The 18,033-nt window shown below is 38.5% G+C and overlaps 2 protein-coding genes across 2 annotated transcripts; one reads left to right on the top strand and one right to left on the bottom strand.

Annotated features, from left to right (window-relative positions):
• The first annotated feature begins 6,640 nt into the window (after positions 1-6,640).
• Positions 6,641-7,507, top strand: LOC122082097. Its single transcript, XM_042649587.1, has one exon. It carries the CDS (start codon positions 6,641-6,643, stop codon positions 7,505-7,507), a length of 867 nt encoding a protein of 288 aa, XP_042505521.1.
• Positions 7,508-15,776: 8,269 nt separating this feature from the next.
• Positions 15,777-17,406, bottom strand: LOC122082867. Its single transcript, XM_042650672.1, has one exon. The coding sequence runs from the start codon at positions 17,378-17,380 to the stop codon at positions 15,938-15,940; it is 1,443 nt and encodes a 480-aa protein (XP_042506606.1). The 5' UTR covers positions 17,381-17,406; the 3' UTR covers positions 15,777-15,937.
• Positions 17,407-18,033: the final 627 nt, after the last annotated feature.

Genomic DNA, 18,033 nt, shown 5'->3' with positions numbered 1-18,033 from the left:
AGATCTCCTTTGTACTTCAGGTTTCAACTACATTTCCATTGTTCCCAATGACAACTTCCTCTATAGTTTGTTGTTCCATAGGATCATTATTAATAGTAATCTGTGGTTCCACAGAATTGTTATTAATAATAATCTATGGATAACAATCCTAACGGGACATACATGAGTTGGAAGAGAAATTCGAAGCTCCTTAAACACCACATTTATGGTTTATCACTCCCACTAATGTTGTCATCTTGTTAGAATCTAGCAGTTGATGTTTCCACAATCCTAGTACTATGTGAAGGTGTATAAAACCTGAATTCCTTTGACCATTGACGGTAACCAATAGGGTTGAGTTTCTTTTCATATGGGTTATACAGTCAGGCTTCTGCAGGACAGCCCCATACATGTAAGTATCTCAAACTAGGTTTATTTCCAATCCATAACTCATAAGGAGTTTTAGGGACTGACTTATTGGGAACCTGGTTTAAGATATACACGGTTTTTTTCAAAGCCTCACTCCACAAAAACTCAAATAATGTTGAGTTGCTCATCATACTTCATACCATTTCTTGAAGGGTACAATTGCGTCTTTCTGTAACTCTGTTTTGTTCAGGCATACCAGGAAGTGTATATTGGGGAGTTATACCCTTCGATTTAAGGAATTGGGCAAATGGTCCTACACTTTGCCCTAAATCTTTATGTCTACCATAGTATTCACCCTCTCTATCGGATCTCACGGTCTTAACCTTCTTGTCTAACTTATTCTCAACTTTAGCACAAAATGTCTCAAAGACATCCTTAGCTTCAACCTTTTCCTTTATTAAGTAGACATAAGAGTACCTAGAGCTATCATCAATAAAAGTGATGAAATACCTTTCACCAATTATACAAGGGTTAAAAGGCACATAAATATCAGTGTGAATTAATTATAAAAGTGCATCACTTCTTGTGGCAGTCACTTTGTTTTTTCTAGTTTGCTTTCCTTTAATACATTCTAGACAAGTTCCAAAGTGAGTGAAGTCTAAAGTATGTAATACACCATCCTTCACTAACCTTTCCATTGTAGGTTTAGAGATATGACCTAAGCGCCTATGCCAAAAGGTCGAGGAAACTTCACTGTTGAATTTACGTCTAGATCCAACATTCACATGCAGGGAAAGAAGGGATTTCTTATAATCGGAGTCCAAATTCAATTTATAAAAACTATCACATAAATATCCAGTGAAAACTAGAACATTGTTTTATAACCATTCAAAACATTGTTTCCAAAGTTAAGATTAAAACACTGACAATCAAGTCTAGACAACGAAACCGAATTCCTAGATATAGAAGGGACATAGAGAGTGTTTGCCAACTCCAACTGGTATCGTATATTCATAATGAGCCTGTAAGTGCCGATCGCTCGAACTTCAGACTCCATCCGGTTCCCCATGTAAACTACACTCTCACTTGGATTTGGTCTCTGAGTTGAAAGGAATCCCTATATGGAATTTAAAATATCCACAGTGGAACCAGAATCAATCCACTATGCGTTACAAGGAATATCTACAAAGTTGGTTTGAAAACAAATAAGGATAGAATCATTACCCTTTTTTACGAACCAAGCTTTACACTTTTGATAATCTTTACGAAAATGTCCCATCTTCTTGCAGAAGAAACACTTCAGTTTATCAGAGTTCTTTTCCTTGTCATCCTATAGATTAGTTGCCATCTTCTTTTGTGCAGACTTGTTATACTTTCCTCGCTTCCTTTTATGTGAAACAAAGTTTGCAACTTGGTTTCCCTATAGTTTTTTCTATCTCATCTCTTCCTGTACACACATGTTTCGCAGCTCATTCAAGTTCCACGTGTCTTTGTTCATATTATAGTGGATCTGGAATGCCTCAAAGTTCTCAGATAGAGATGTCAGAATGAACTCCACAAGGAAAGCTTCACTAATTGATAGTTTGAGCTTCTCCAATTGAGTTGCCACATTGACCATCTCCATTACGTGGTCTCCAATATCACTTTTTCCATTTTATTTCATAATGACTAGTCTTTTCATTAGAGCGCTTGCCACAAATTTGTCAACCGACTCAAATCGACTCTCAACAGCTTTTAGGAATGTCTTTGCATCATCAGAATCAGGGATAGAACTTTTTATGTTCTTTGATATCAACATCTTTGTGTAAGACACACAAAGTCGATTCGATCGTTCCCATTTCTCATTTTTTTTCTTTCTCCTTAGTAGTACTATACTCAGTGAGGATATGAGTTGGTTTGTCAGGGCGCAAATATTAATCATGATCCATGGCCATTAGGTAGTACTTAAGTTGCTCATGCCAATTGGAGAAATTTGAGCCAGTGAGAATAGGGACAGAATTTGGAACAGTGATAGGTGTTTTTTTTTGCTAAATATTCAGAGATTTTATTAAGAAAAAGAAAAAAAGAAGAGAGAAAAACACTGGAAAGAAATGGATTTAAAATCCCCACCTTCGACATGGCCATCAGCAGGGGAAAATATATCAACTAATACATTAATCGAAACCTTGGCCTTGAATCCGCATCATGAGCAATCTCTGATTTGACATGTGCAAGGAAGAGACATTTAAACTAGATTCTCCTATCTTTGTTGCTTTTCTAGCTAGGAAATCAGCCACTACGTTTGCTTCTCAGAAATAGTGGATAATCTAATACCTAATAGAGGCTAAGAAGTCCTGACAAGATATCCAATCCTGTAAAGCATACCAAGGAATGGAATGAGCTTGAACTGCCATAACGATTGCAACCGAGTTTGATTCTATCTAGAGAGCATTCATGTTCAAATATTTAGTCAGCATAATACCTTCAAGCAAAGCTCTAAATTCTACAAAATAATTTGAATGAACTCCCAAAAAATTTTTGAAAGCTCCCACTCAGCTGCCCTTGTGATCTCTTAGAACCACTCTTGCACCCGCTCGCCCTGGATTTCCAAGAGAGCAACCGTCTATATTCAGTTTGGTCCAACCCCATATTGGCTTACACCAAATCACTTCAAGCATGGAAGTCTTTTCTAGGAAGAGCATTTAGTCCTAATTTATAGCAAGAAAGAAGATCAACAGGCAGTCTTATTATTCCCTATAGGACGAAATTCCCATCCTACACATCTCGCTTGATTCTCTCAAATATATTGGAAATAGACATTGAAGGGCCCTCGTCACGCCTATCATTCCTTTCTCTCCATCTATTATCAGCTATCTCAACAAATCCCAGAGACCAAGCATCTTTAGTTGCCAAAATCCTTATTTTTCTAATCCACTATATAGATAATTGATTTAGATCACAGGGATCTAGCCATGTTATCCCAAAACAGTCCAAAAACCTCTTCCATAGAGCCATTGAGAATCTGCATCTTGTAAATATATGGTTAAATGATTCTAATTCAAACCACAAAGATTGCATCTTGAAACCATGGGAATACCTTTTTGAGAAATAACATTGTCTGTAGGGGGCTTTCTGTGCATCAATCTCGATCGAAACACTGATTGACAAGGCTGCAAAGTCTTACTCCAAACAAGAGGGAACTAAGGGACCTTTGGATTTCTTCTTCTGATTGATAGGTGTTGGTCCCACCATTAGAAAACATAAACACATGCTTAATATCCATATATGCTTTGAGTTTATCATAGTACTAGAATCATTTATTCTAGAAAGAGTAACCTATTGCATCATTACAATCTATCCTTTGGGATCAAGAGTGTAAAATGCTAGTGGTTCACTCAATGGACGTTGGAAGTAATCCTTGGGGCTAGACAACCTATATACACAGTCAAGTTAAGATGTATACCTTAGATTATTCCCATTTAACCTGATCACTAGACTTAATGATTTTTAATTCAATGCCCTAAATAATTAGTTTATGATGAATGGGATTCTTAAATATGTCTAGGGTTAACTCCTATGATCATTACAACTAAGAGGAATGTGTACCTTTGGATACTCCCATTCAACTAAATTGTATGGTCAAATACCCTAAACTGGTTTCATTATTGTTTAAGATGTGTTACTTTAATTTTAAGACTTAACAGAAACTAATCAACATAATCAAGAGAAGTGTGTGCCTTTGGACACTCCCACTAAACTCAATTATGTGACTAACATTAATGTTCTAAACAAAATGGTGTTTTATCGATGTCATTTCGTTAATGATGTTAAGTTCAATAATTTTGGTTCAATATCTTTGAATTTTCATGTTTAATCCGCTTTGGCGGCATTACAATCATTAATTTCTAAGTTTTGTCCCAAATTACCTAACATCTAAGTAAATATGACATCAATAAATTATTAATTTAATTATCTCAAATTAAGTAAAATTATTTATGTTTTTTAATCACATTAAAGTGTTCCTAAAAATAGAAATATAGGAACAGATAGAATTAAAATCGGATCTAACATGGAGTCAGAAACATAATTTGAATGTTGTTGTTTCTTTATATTTGATTCTATCAAGATAAATTGAAACAGACTTTCATAGATCAAAACAAACACTATTCTCTTTCAATTTTTTATAATATGTTTATGACATAAATGAGTTATGTATGCATAAATCAAAATAAACATATTTCTATTTATAAACAGAATCAATTTTCATAACAGAAACTATAAATAATAAACAGAAACAACAACATTCAAATTATGGGAGTCCCATTCCAAGCAAAATCTTAAAGAATTAACCCATTCCAAGAAAAATCTTGTCCCAAATAAATATAATTAAACTTCATTATCAATATGGGAGTCCCATTAACAATTGTGGAAGCCATGTGTGAGTGTAATTAAAATATGGGAGTACCATTAACAATATGGGAGTTCTATTAACAATTATGTCAATTGTAATACTGCCAGTATAAGTTATGGGAGTCCCATTATCAACTTGTGAATTGTGATAGTCCCAATTATCAATATGGGAATACCATTAGGGAACCGTAATATGATTCAATAGTTTATTGGCTTAACCTAGGCTCTGATACCATTGAAGAAATTTAAAGCATTCCTAAAATACATGATCATACCAATAAACTACTAATCAATCCCCAAATAATTACAGAGATGGATTCCATACCATTCATTGATGAGACATGGATGTCAGTGGAATTTAAAGAAGCCATTGATGTCTCAATTTTACAGGAACGATTGCAATGATCCTTGAATGGAGTAGGGTTTCTCTCTCATTGCCTTATCTGTATGTTCGCTCACAAATGGGGAACCAATATGCATATTAAGGCGGAGAAAGAACCCTAATAGTCTCTCAATACTTATAACCACTCTCTAGTCTCTCATAACAATTAGAGTGGTTAAAGAAGTGGAGAATCCCACTCAACTACAACCTCCTAAGAGATTGGAAGTGGAGTCCGAGTTAAAGAGACGTTGTACCTCTTGTGACTTAGTCAAATAGTCCACAAAATATGGATTTAACCAATTTTATTACATTTACATATTACAAATAAATTATAACGGATAAATCCAACAATTGGGACTAATTTTATGGCGGAATTCGTTGCTTTCTTTCATGGTCTGCATCATGCTAGAATATGGGTATTGAAAATCTTTGGATTTAAAATTATTCCAATGCAATGGTTACTTGCATTAGGAATCAAAGAAATCCACAGTGTTTCGAGCAGCAATGGTTATTTTTCAAGAAATATCTTAACGTTGTTTACAGGGAAGTCAATCGCTCCTGATGAGCATGGACTTTTTGCACACCACAGTCACCAATTGCACTAGGCAGTTGTTGTTAGTTCAATAGATTTTATTTAACTCTGAATTATCCCTTTTTCTTTTTTTATTAATGATATTTTTTGCTGATCTTTAGAAAAAAAGAAAGCTATGAAATACGATATATGGTGAATATAAATATTTGAATGGGTATTGTTATATGGGACATGGACTGAACCTTATATATATGAATAAAAATGAAATGATTTAGTTTTAAAACCTACATTATTGGGTTATAAGTGGCTAAACCCCAAGGGGTAGCCGAGTTGGCAAGGGATCTTTGCTTCATGAAGTGTGTGGTTTTGAGTTCGACACCTCTTACCTTCTTGGGACCACTCACACGAGGTATTTCGTGCTCTTTACTATTTTTGGTGAAATTTGAATGGTTCTCAATCAACCCTGGTATGACCTGGTCTTGGTCCTGGCGATTGAAGGCCCGGATACCTGCCATTAGCCAAAAAAACAAAAGGCTGATACCTATGCCTAAATGGTGGACAAATTACATTGGAAAGGGTATTAATATGACTTTTAATGGATTGCTATGGAGCAACAATATACACCTATATACACACATAAGATGAAGACAAAAGGATCCTAAGGATTATAATAAAATGATAATATAGAGACAGACCTAAAACCTAGAAAACTTATCTAGGTGGATTTATCCAAGTGGATTGCTCGTGTTATAGACGCAACAAGAGACCATTCTAGAAAAAATGGTAAAAATAATTTGAAATAGATTTTAAGCATTGAGATTTGCTACATAAGTGATCCCGAATTCACGAGGACATTGTTTGTCAGTGGGAAAACAATAGAAAATAGAAAGATGTCTTAGTTGTTGCATTCTCCATATTTCCTTGGGTATGTGTTTGATTCTTGTGTAGGATAGATCTAAAGTTTGTAGATTGCAGAGGTTTGAATTATAATGGCAGAGAATAGGAGGAATGGCAAAGAATCTAATGATGATGGTGGGGCTCATGAGGATCTGGATAGAGGTCCTGCGTCCCAGGCAGCCATGGCTATGGGTGGAGTAAACTCAGATGCACTGAGATCCAACAGCTCTTATGCTAAGGCGGTAGGGAATGCATCATGGCCTACGATCGACTCTCTTCCAGAACCGATTCAAGCAGGGGAGATTAGAAGAATCATAATCCCTCAACAGGATTACGAATCTAAGAGGCAGTCTTTTCGATATTCCCTTATTCGAAGGGTCAATTTCAAAGCTATTTCGTTGGATGCTCTAAGAAAGGAGGCCGCAGACAAATGGAACCTAAACCAGAGGGTTACTATACATCCCCTTGGAAAGGGTTTTGTTATCTTCCAATTTCAATGTGAAGGGGATAAGGCGGCAGTACGGAGAAGAAGCCCTATGAAAATAGGCTCGCAACTCATTCGTTTCCAACACTGGAAATCGGACTTCAACATCCATGTTAAACAGACCTGGTCCAAGCTAATCTGGATACGATTTCCCGACCTCCCCTTAGAATATTGGCATGAGAATGTTCTCTTATCCATTGCAAAAGCTGTGGGGAGACCTGTTGCCCTAGATCACCATACCAAGCAGGGATTAATGGGTCACTATGCTAGAGTACTGGTTGAAATGGATACTACTGAAACTGCATCTCTCATAGAGGAGGTTCAAGTTGAACGTCTCGAACCCGGTACAACGAGAGTTTTTGGATTCAGACAACAAGTCCAGTATGAAGATGACATTAGTCGATGTGGCTTCTGCAAGAGGTTGGGACATAAGGTGGGAGAATGTAGATCCAAGAGGCTTGAAGATGAAAAATAGGCTATTATGGACAGGTCGACCTCTGTACCTGGTGCAGTCTACGTTGAAGACAGAGTGGACTCGGTTAGAGTTGCGTCTCACTCGGGTAGAACGCCAATTGTGGAAACCGCCCCTCATGATCCTCTATCCATAATAGTAGCTTCACCTGCCAATCAAGCAGCTGGGAAGGAGGGCCACGATTTGAATGCAAACACTGAAAGAACGTCAATTGAGGAACTACAAAAATCTCCTTCTATTTGTGTTGGACAGTCAGCCAATCAGAATGCTGAGAAGGAGGGAGATATTCTGATTGTCTTGGACTCTTTGGCAACCAATCCTGAAGTTTTAGGAAACTCCAACTCACTGAATCATGGAGATATCTCTGTCCGCCCCTCTAATTCAAATTTGAATAACTATGTGGCTGGATCCGGGTCGAATTCTGAGGATGTGGATAGTGCAAACCCGTCAGGTGATGAGAGTTCATCTGATTCCACAGAGAACTCAGTGGAAAATGAGAGGGAGGAGGACGCCCCTACTGTTAGGGAACTTCCTCCTAGGCCAACAAGAAAGGGCAGAGCTTCCAAAGGTCGTGGAGCATTGTCTTCTTGAGGTGAGGTAGAAACGCTTCTTCTACTCGTTCCTCGCCAGAGAATGGGGTTTTGCAGCATGGTAGCTTCCTCAGCTCCTCCAAAAGGGATGGTAGAATGGCTTCTCATTATCAGGAGATGGAGAAGATAGACAATGCCCTCTATGCCCGAGAAAAGGGAATGGCCATTTCTTCAAAAGAAGGCAACAAAAAAAAGAAGAAAGCAGGCCAGACTAGTAAGTCTGGCAACACCAATTAATTCATTATTTTCCAATAAAAGCCCTCTTTTGGAATATCAGAGGCGCGAAGAAGGCTGCTGGTTTAAGAGCATAATCATATTTTATTCGAGAACATTCTCCTGATGTTGTTTGCGTAGCGGAGCCAATGATTAGTGAAAGCAAATTCCCTTTTTTGTTCTTTAAAAAATTGGGGTTCGAGTCTGATTTCATTCACAACTTCTGCATGGACAAGGTCCCTAATATATGGGTTATATGGAAACAAGGAATTCCTCGCCCCTCGATCATCTCAGTGTCTGACCAGCAATTATCAATTACAGTGGATTGGTTAGGGAACTGTGTAGGCCTGACCTTTGTACACGCTAATTTTTTTAAGGTCAAACGGAGAGAGCTTTGGTCGGAGCTAGGTTTGGTGGTGAATCCAAATCTGCCCTGGTCGGTAATAGGTGATTTCAATGCTACCCTTCTTTCCAACAAGAAAAGGGATCCAGGGAGATTTAATGCAAAGTCAGCTATAGATTTCCAATCTATGGTGGATACTTGTCTTTTGATACAAGTACCCTCGCAAGGTAAGAAGTTTACCTGGACTAACAATCACCGGCGAGGTAATGTAGCTGAGGTCCTCGACCGAAGTTTCTGCAACAGTAAATGGTTGGATATGTTTAAAAGTACTCTCCAAAGGGTCCTTCTAAGGTCATCCTCTGATCATGCTCCCATTCTAGTTCTGTCAGAATTGATCGCCTGACCAAGTAACATCCCTTTTAGATTTAATAATTTTTGGATGGAGCATGATCATTTTGATAATGTAATTTAAGATGTGTGGAACCAGGAAATATCTGGAAATCCTATTTTTATTCTTTCTCAGAATCTTAAGCGAGCTAAGTTGTATATCAAGCCTTGGGTGAGAAAATTTTTTCCCAATATTGATAACGAAGTAAAAAAAGCTTCTGATCACCTAAATTCTGTACATCAAGAAATTGAGGCTGCAAGGATGTCAGATGACCTTTTTGGTCGCGAGGCTGATGCCAAAATAGCACTGTTGAAAGCCACTCAATTGCAGGATAATCTATGGGCTCAAAAAGCTAAGCAGAGGTGGATGAAAGATGGGGACAAAAATTCAAAGTTCTTTCACCTATCAGTGAAAATGCGACGGGCTCGAAATCAAAACCGCACTTTGCAGAATGCTGATGGGGAGTGGATGAATGACCAGCAACAATTGTCTTCATATATTGTCAATTATTACGAGGAATTCCACGGCTTATCTCTCACTTCTCCTCACCCTGAGCTGCTGGATTGCATTCCATGCATAATTTCGGACGATGATGCTCTTTATTTGGAGGCTGAACCATCTTCAGAGGAAATAAAAAAAGCTGTTTGGGAATTAGACCCAGATAGCTCCCCAGGACCTGACGGCTTCTCAGGGAAATTTTTTAGGCGGGTATGGTGTATTGTTGAGGGTGATTTTTGCAGGGTTGTATTGCATTTCTTCAGATGGGGAATCCTTCCAAAGGGTGTGAATAATTTTTTTCTCACTCTTATCCCTAAGGTGGTGGGGGCTACTTCTCTCGACAAGTATAGGCCAATTTGCATGGGAAATTATTTTTGCAAGGTATTATCAAAAATTGTGGCAAGTAGAGTTGCAATTCTACTGCCAAAGCTGATTTCGGAGGAACAAGGGGCGTTCCAAAAGGGGAAGATAACATCAGAAAACATTAGCCTTGCTTCAGAATTGGCAAATCTGATGCATTCCACGGTTAGGGGAGGCGGGATGGGGCTCAAGGTCGATGTACAGAAAGCCTACGATTCTCTATCCTGGGAATTTCTATTTGTTGTTCTTGGGAAGTTTGGTTTCCCTCGGAAATGGATTTCTTGGATCCAAGAAATTCTTTCATCTTCAAGGATTTCGGTTTTAATAAATGGAGGTCCAGAGGGGTTTTTTGGTGTGGGCCGTGGTCTTCGTCAAGGTGATCCGTTATCTCTCATTTTGTTTATTTTAGCTGAGGAAGTGCTCTGTAGAGGATTAAATAAATTGGCCTTGGAAGGATTAATCAAGTCGCTACCGGGTCCAAGAGGTGCCTGCACTCCAACTCACCTATTATTCGCGGACGATATTTTCATCTTCATGAATGCGTCGGCTAAGTATGTTAAAAATCTGCATTTATTTTTATCAAAGTATCAGGAGTTCTCTGGCCAACAGTTTAATCTCGACAAGAGCAAAGCCTTCTTTGGGAAGGTCGTCCCCCACAGGAAACAATTCATCAGTAATTTATTGGGAATTCAGGCCTCAAAATTCCCTACAAGGTATTTGGTGTGGAAATCTTCAAGGGACGAGTGAAGAAAAATCACCTTTTACCTTTGATGGATAAGATTAAATGCAGATTGGCTGCCTGGAAAGGGAAGCTCCTCTCGATGGCTGGTCGGGTGGAGTTGGCTCGATCAGTAATTTCTAGTATCCCTATCCATAATTTTGCAGTTTATTGGTGGCCCCAGTCCATTATTAAAACTGTAGAGCAGTGGATGAGAAATTTTATCTGGTCGTGTCAAATGGAGGTGGAAAAAAAATTGTGATAAAATGGGAGAACACTTGTAAGCCCAAGGATGAGGGCAAATTGGGTATCAGAAAACTGAGAGAGGTGAATAAAGCTTGTTTATGCAAGCTCGCCTGGTAGATTAAACATGAAGACAATATTATGAGCAAATTTTTTAGGGCAAGATTTGTTCAGAAAGACGACTCTCTTAGGAAGGGATACAAATCCTCCTCCATTTTGCTGGGGTTGAAGAGGGTGTGGAAATTCGTGTCGGACATGGAAAGATGGACAGTGGGAAATGGGAAAAAAATCATGTTCTGGACAGATAAATGGTTAGAAAACTCTTCCCTGGCGGAGTCTTCTAATTTGGAGCAGGAAATGTTCATAGGGAGGAATATGCGTCTGGCAAATTTTAATCGAAATGGTGAGTGGAGTTTCCCAAATGTTTCTTCGAAATTTCTTGCCGATACCTTTGAGAAGGCTAAAAGAATTTCTTTATCGCATATGGAGGATATATGTCATTGGAAGCCATCAAATTCTGGGGCTTTTTCTTTGCGATCAGCGTGGGAGAAGATAAGGGGGAAAAATTAGAAATTCCCTTGGTTTTCTATTTTATGGAAATCCAAGATTCAGCCTCGTCAAGCTATGTTTGGTTGGAGGCTTGCTCATAATCGGTTACCCACGGATGAGGAGGTGCGTAGAAGGGGTGTGATGATGCCTTCTAGGTGCATTTTGTGTGGTCACGCAGAAGAATCTATCCATCATCTATTTATTCATTGTGAGTACACCCAATCCCTGTGGAATTCTTTCTGTGATTTATTCGGTATCAAGTGGCAGCCCCTTGATAGGATGGGGGACATTTTAGCATGGTGGAAACGGAAAGGGAAGACCTTAACCTTTTCAACTGTATGGCTTTGTGGTTTTATTCTTATCCCATATGCTGCCTGGATGGAGAGAAACGCTAGGTATCATGATGGTGCAGCTCTTCATTATAAGCATATTTTTGCTCGAGTGAAAGGAGAAATTTGTATGATTTCTAGTGTACATCTTGGGAAACCCCTTTCCATCCCGGACCTGTTATGTGCTAAAAGAATAGGAATTCCTCAGGTAACAAGAACTCGTAGAGAGATTATTGAAGTTCGCTGGTGTCTTCCATTTCCAGGATGGATCAAGCTAAACACTGATGGATGCTCCTTGGGCAATCTAGGGAAGGCCGGAGCAGGTGGGATTTTTAGAAATGAGAAGGAGGACAGCCTCTTGAACTACAGAGAATATGTTGGTATCAGAACAAATTTTGAAGCAGAATTCTTGGCAGTAATTGCTGGTCTTGAACAGGCAAAGATACATGGTTTTCAGCATCTTTGGATTGAATGCGACTCTACGGCACTGGTGATCCTTCTTTCTAAAGGTTTAGTCCCATGGTTTGCTCTACAACGATGGAGGAGTCTTTTATCTTTCATGAATTCAATAAATTGGAAGGTGACGCATTGTTACCGGGAGGCAAATGTGATTGCCGATTTTTTGGCAAAATCATCAGCGAAATTTGAAGTGTCATATCCAGTGGAAGCTTGGCCTCGGTTGGTTTCAATGGAATTGGATTTGGATGCTACCCAGCGTCCAAGATATCGCTTTATGAACTTATAGGTTTTGCATTAGAATAAGATTTAAGGGGGCCTTCTCCTGCTGATGGCAATGCCAAAGGTGGGGCTGGTCCAATGTTTCCTTAGTCTATTTCTTGTATGATGGTGGTACTATTTTCTTTTTCTTTTCTACTTGGCTGTACATTCTTTCTTTCTTCTTAATACAATGAATCTTTAGCGAAAAAAAAAAGTGGGAAAACAATAAGAAGTTTTATATTTCATGTATTATTGTAGTTATGATTTTTTTTTTTTTTGCTAAAGGTAATATTTAAAAAAAAAAAAAAAAAAAAAAACACAAGTGACATCAATACATGAACCATATACCCAATTCCCAAACCCCCCACCTTCGGAATTGCCATTAGCAGGGGGAGGCAAATCACCTTAAACAAATTTGTAGTTGTGTCTACCATCAGCATCTCTGCTAAGCAAATCCACAAATTTGTTGTTATGATTATTTTAATACAAGCTAAAGTTGATTTTTTAATTTATTAACATGATTAATTGTATAAAGTACTATGATTATCATGATGATATGAAGATTGCTTTATAGCCTTGATGAATTGCAAGATAATGCTATGAATGCCAATATGAACATGCATGACATGAGTTGAGAAATTATATTATGATCATGTATTTGAATCATGGTTGAAAAGGAATTGCAAAGAAAATAAATGAACGGAAAGAAAAGAAAATGAAAGTGAAAAAGGAAAATAAATAAATGATTTTCCTTGTAATTGTCACCCCTTGCCAGTAAAGAGTTAAGTATTGACTGAGGTATAAAGTAAATTCCCCACCTAACTAGCAGGAATGTATGGTTTGCCACTGTATGCTCTGGTGCGAAGAGTGACCTTGCCTGATAGGCATTGAGTTGTACGCCGCCTAGCCAGCGGGGATGCTCAGCGATGCCGGCTAGAGGGCCTTGGTGCCTTAAGTGACCAGGGGCATCATGATTTTGGAACGTTTTTTGCACTAGCCATGTGATGAAGCACTTTTGGCAGTCATTGATCATGGCATACCTCACCCTTTTTATCGCGCTATGGACAATCACAAATTGACCATGAAAATATCAGGTTTTAATTATATAATTTAATGAAATATACATGTGTTGTTAACGTATGCTATTGAAATTGTATTATTATTATTATTATTATTATTTTTTATTATTTATTATTATTTTTTTTTTTTGATACTTTTATTTTTGTAGTGTAACTATTCTCTCATTCACTGAGCTGTTGAGCTCAGTTCATTATTTCCAAAATTTGTACAGTCTAGAACTAACTCTGGACAAGGGTAAGGGCGTAGCAGAAGATAAAAAATAATAATGATTTATTTCTTGTGAAAGAACTCGTGACTTATATTATTAGTGTATGGACAATTTTTATGTAGAAGAATGGTATTGTATGTAGTACAGACTTGAACAATGTAATGAGTAATGTTTTGAATTAAGTTTATGTTCAGTGGTGACTTGTGCCAGGAATCAAAAGATCCCTTGGATATTTCAACAAAAATGGTGTAATTTAAAACAATTCCTAAAGAGTACTTCATGGTTTATATCTCACTGCTATCGTGAGGGCAATAGCGAAGCTAGTGGACAAACTCGCAAAATATGCTGCTAAAGAAAGGTCTACTTCATATTAGGATGGAACACCAAATTTTATTTCCATTGGTGTAAACTGAGATACTGAATTGAGACCCATGTTTACCGACAGACAACCTGTTCAATGATTTTTCTAGAAAGCATTAACTGTGCCAAAAAAAATAGAAGAGAAAAATGGAAATGAAAAAAATGAATATTTTTGGGCTTTGATCGGGTGGACTTCTATGACATCTTTAGAAATTTCTCTGCATCAGATCCATAATGATAAAGATTGATACCCCAGTGGGAAAAGGGTGAAATCTGTAGATTAGGGTTTGATGATGAGGGGTTTCCTTGTTACAGACCAAGGTCCCTTCTCAATGGTTGCAAGCTTATAAGATTCAGACATGAATTTAAGCAGCAAACCACCATTGTCCAATATAGAGATGGAGAATCCGATGACATTGATCCAAAGCTTTTCCAGGAAGCTCATATCAGCAAGGAACGGGGGCCTTTTGCCCATAAAAGACCAACCGCTGTTGTGTTCCATAAAGCTGCACTGGAGGCTACCCCCACGCTCCAGGCAGAAGGCGATGGGTGTCCAATTGAGGATTGGAGTCCAGAGGAATGGTTCTTAGATGAAAGCCTTCCACAGTAAGGTCTGGCCTCGAAACTCTGATGGGCCAAGTCCGAGACATTGGAAGACAAGCTCTCAGAGAGTCAAGAGCTATGGGTAATGGGGAAACTGGGAGGGTAGGATTTATAGGTGCTGGGCGAAGGTAAGATGCAAAGATAGGGGTAAGGCGTTAGGCGAGAGGGAAGTGAAAAAGGAAAGCAATGAGAAGAGGATGGAGGCTAAGTAATGGCTTTTGTGCAACAATGCCGAAAAGGGTCATCTGATGGGGGACCAGATCAGGTTCATATAAGACTGTTCAGGTTTGATCTTGATCTTGGTATTTGGAATCCACTGAGTTTCTCTGCACTAAATGAATTCCAAATGTCAAGACCAAGACCAAGACCAGTAGAATACAAGAACAATCTCATACGTGAACCTGATCTGTCCACCTTAATGGGTCTAGTAGGCCACAAATGGCCCATCCATTGGAAAACTATCTAATAAAATTAGGCCATGACCAATGGAATCTTTTAGACAAAACAAATGACCCCAACTGAGGATCGAACAACCTATTTGATGATAGGATCAATGAAGTAGATGTTGACCTAGTCAGACCAGAGTACTGTGGTGGAGTGTGGTTCCTGCATCCAAACACATGGGAGGGCAAAATGACCACCCTGCCCTTTACAAAATACAAATTAACGTACCTGTAATACTTCTGCAAACATTATAATTGGTGACATCTAATAAAAATTGAAAGCAAACAATAAAAACGATATAGGCAGTACATAAAGCTATGCAAGCATATCTCCCACACCTAAGCTGTTATCTATTTTCTTCAATTCAAAATGGCGATTGGGGAGGTAAAACCAGGTGGCCCTTCTTTCCGTGGCCCTTCTTTCCCCGCCCCTTGCCTTAGGGTTTTGGTTCAACCCTTATAATTGGGTTTTAAGATCCACCTCAGGGAATCCATTTCCCAGTAAAAACAGTGAATTTCATGAATGATTCACCGTTGGATCTAGTTTTCCCCAGAGCCAACCTGATGCCATCCATGTCTCCTTAATAACCATTTCATCTCATATAGTGCAAATCACATGAAATAATTGAATAAACTAACATAGCCCACACATTATATAATCCCTTACATATATAAAATAAACACAATACTGTAAAATGATTTTTTCAAAGGACAAGAGTAATTGTACCAAAAGAAATAAAAACGAGGATAAGAGTCTCAAACAAACCTACATATGTATCATGGTCGGTGACTTAGATGAAATAAGGATCCCTCTTCTCCCAGCGCCTTGCCCATATGTGTTTTCCTTTGTAGGAGAATTTAGCTTTTCTACTTCCATTAAGAATCAATGTAACTGTGCTGGCCAGCTTAAAGATCACATGTGCATATACTGGATCTTCATGGGGCTGAGTTACCTTTTGCATGGTAATAGACTCTATGCAGTCTCCAAATATTCCAGTAAGAAACTCTCTTATTTCTTCCTCTGTAAGTGGATGTCCTCTTGAAAAGGTAATAAACATGGTTCTATCACATTCTGGTACATACTCCTCCCATGGCCTTGCATTAACATTCAATTGAGATCTATAGAAAGACATCTGACCTTGATTCATCTGGTACATACCACTGCTACTTTCAACATTGTGCCTGATCATGGGTACCATATGTAGAGGAGGGAAGTACGGCGGGGTTTGCCTCATAGGTGCCTCCCTATCATCAACCACCATACTATGATTCGTACCCTCACCAGGCGGCCAAATCGTTGGAATCAACTGCAAATGATGGAAGGGCTCTAGGGCTTGCTTCATTTGAGTCTCTCTACCATCAAACATTGTACCACGACTACTACCCTCACCATGGGGTATAAACTGCGGTCTAGCGAAGGACGCCGGGGCTTGCATCATTGGTGTCTCTCTACCATGAACCACCATACCACGACTACTACCTTCACCATGGGGTATAAACTGTAGTCTAGCGAAGGACGCTGGGGCTTGTATCACCGGTGTCTCTGCACCATGAACCACTGTACCACGACTACTACCCTCACCCTGGGGTATAAACTGCGGTCGAGCGAAGGATTCTAGGGCATACATCATCTTCTGTGTCTCTTTACCGTCAACCACTGTACCACGACTACTACCCTCGCCATGGGGTCTCAATTGTAATCGAGGGAAGGTGCCCGGGGCTTGGATAATTTGTTTTTCTCTACTATCAACCACTGTACCACGACTAGTACCTTCATTCGAGCTATCAAGATAGGTTGCTTTGAATGCAGTAACCACAGATGCTAGCTGCTCCAAATCCTCAAATACTGTACTGGAAATATGCTGCATAATCCTTATCATCCCCTCAGTTAGGCTTTTCTTGTGATCAATAAAGAATTTAAGAGAAATATCCTTTCCCAAAATGCTTATCGTCATTGGGAGGTCACATTCAGGTGATGGAAGATTGTAATCTAACAGAACACTGTCCAAGCAAATGACTGCTTCATCTACCACAAAACGAAGTGCTGAATTTGACATTTCTAATATCTTGGCAATAACATTGGGGAACCCAATTTCTTCCAACCAGAGCCATAAAACAAGTACTTGCCTAGCTTGTGTAACTCGCAAGTTGAGATCCATAAGAATGCGAGAATATAGTTCTCGATCAATGGAGTGAAACATTTTCTGTTCTATTAGTGAAACTGGTGTATCCATGGTAAAGTTAGGGTCTTAGACTGGTAATGCCTGAAGATCAAAATGGGAATAGATTAATACAAGCATAAGACTCACTAGAGAATTGAATTACTTAAAGAAGATCATAGAAAAGAAAGTGTTGCTGATAACTACACATTATAAGATGTAAAAGCAAACAATTGAAGAATTGTAGAGAAATTATTACATAATATAAGATGAAAACTTGGTCAATATTAACTAACAATCTCAATATAATAACAGAAGGTAAACATTAGCTCAGTCAGACACATCCCCTTCCCCCTCCACTTCTTTTTCCACTTGTTGGCAATAAACTCAAACTAACTATAATAGAAAGCAGAAATTAGCTAAATCAGCTGATACATGATAACCACATGAAATTTTATGGACAACATGGCTTTCAAGGTTGCTCCTGATGGGAGGAATGTCTAAATTCTGTAACTAGTAGGACTGAGGAATGTTTTAGAAATTAAATGTATAGTATCTTCACCATCATCACCACAGTATATTGTTTAATATTTCACACAGCTACAAATGGGCTATTGAGAATTATCAAAACGAAATGACAAGAATGCAATAAACTTAAACTAACTATAAGAAAATGTAGACATTAGCTAAATCAGCTGAAACATTGAAAATTTTATGGACAGCATGGC

The sequence above is a fragment of the Macadamia integrifolia genome, chromosome 6 (genome assembly GCF_013358625.1).
Source record: "Macadamia integrifolia cultivar HAES 741 chromosome 6, SCU_Mint_v3, whole genome shotgun sequence".
Lineage (NCBI taxonomy): Eukaryota > Viridiplantae > Streptophyta > Magnoliopsida > Proteales > Proteaceae > Macadamia > Macadamia integrifolia.
This window is presented reverse-complemented; position numbering and strand designations above follow the sequence as displayed.

What these genes read in the sequence shown, in the direction of transcription:
- LOC122082097 (XM_042649587.1), top strand. Translation starts at nt 6,641, where the DNA reads ATGGCAGAGAATAGGAGGAATGGCAAAGAATCTAATGATGATGGTGGG.
- LOC122082867 (XM_042650672.1), bottom strand. Translation starts at nt 17,380, where the DNA reads ATGGATACACCAGTTTCACTAATAGAACAGAAAATGTTTCACTCCATT.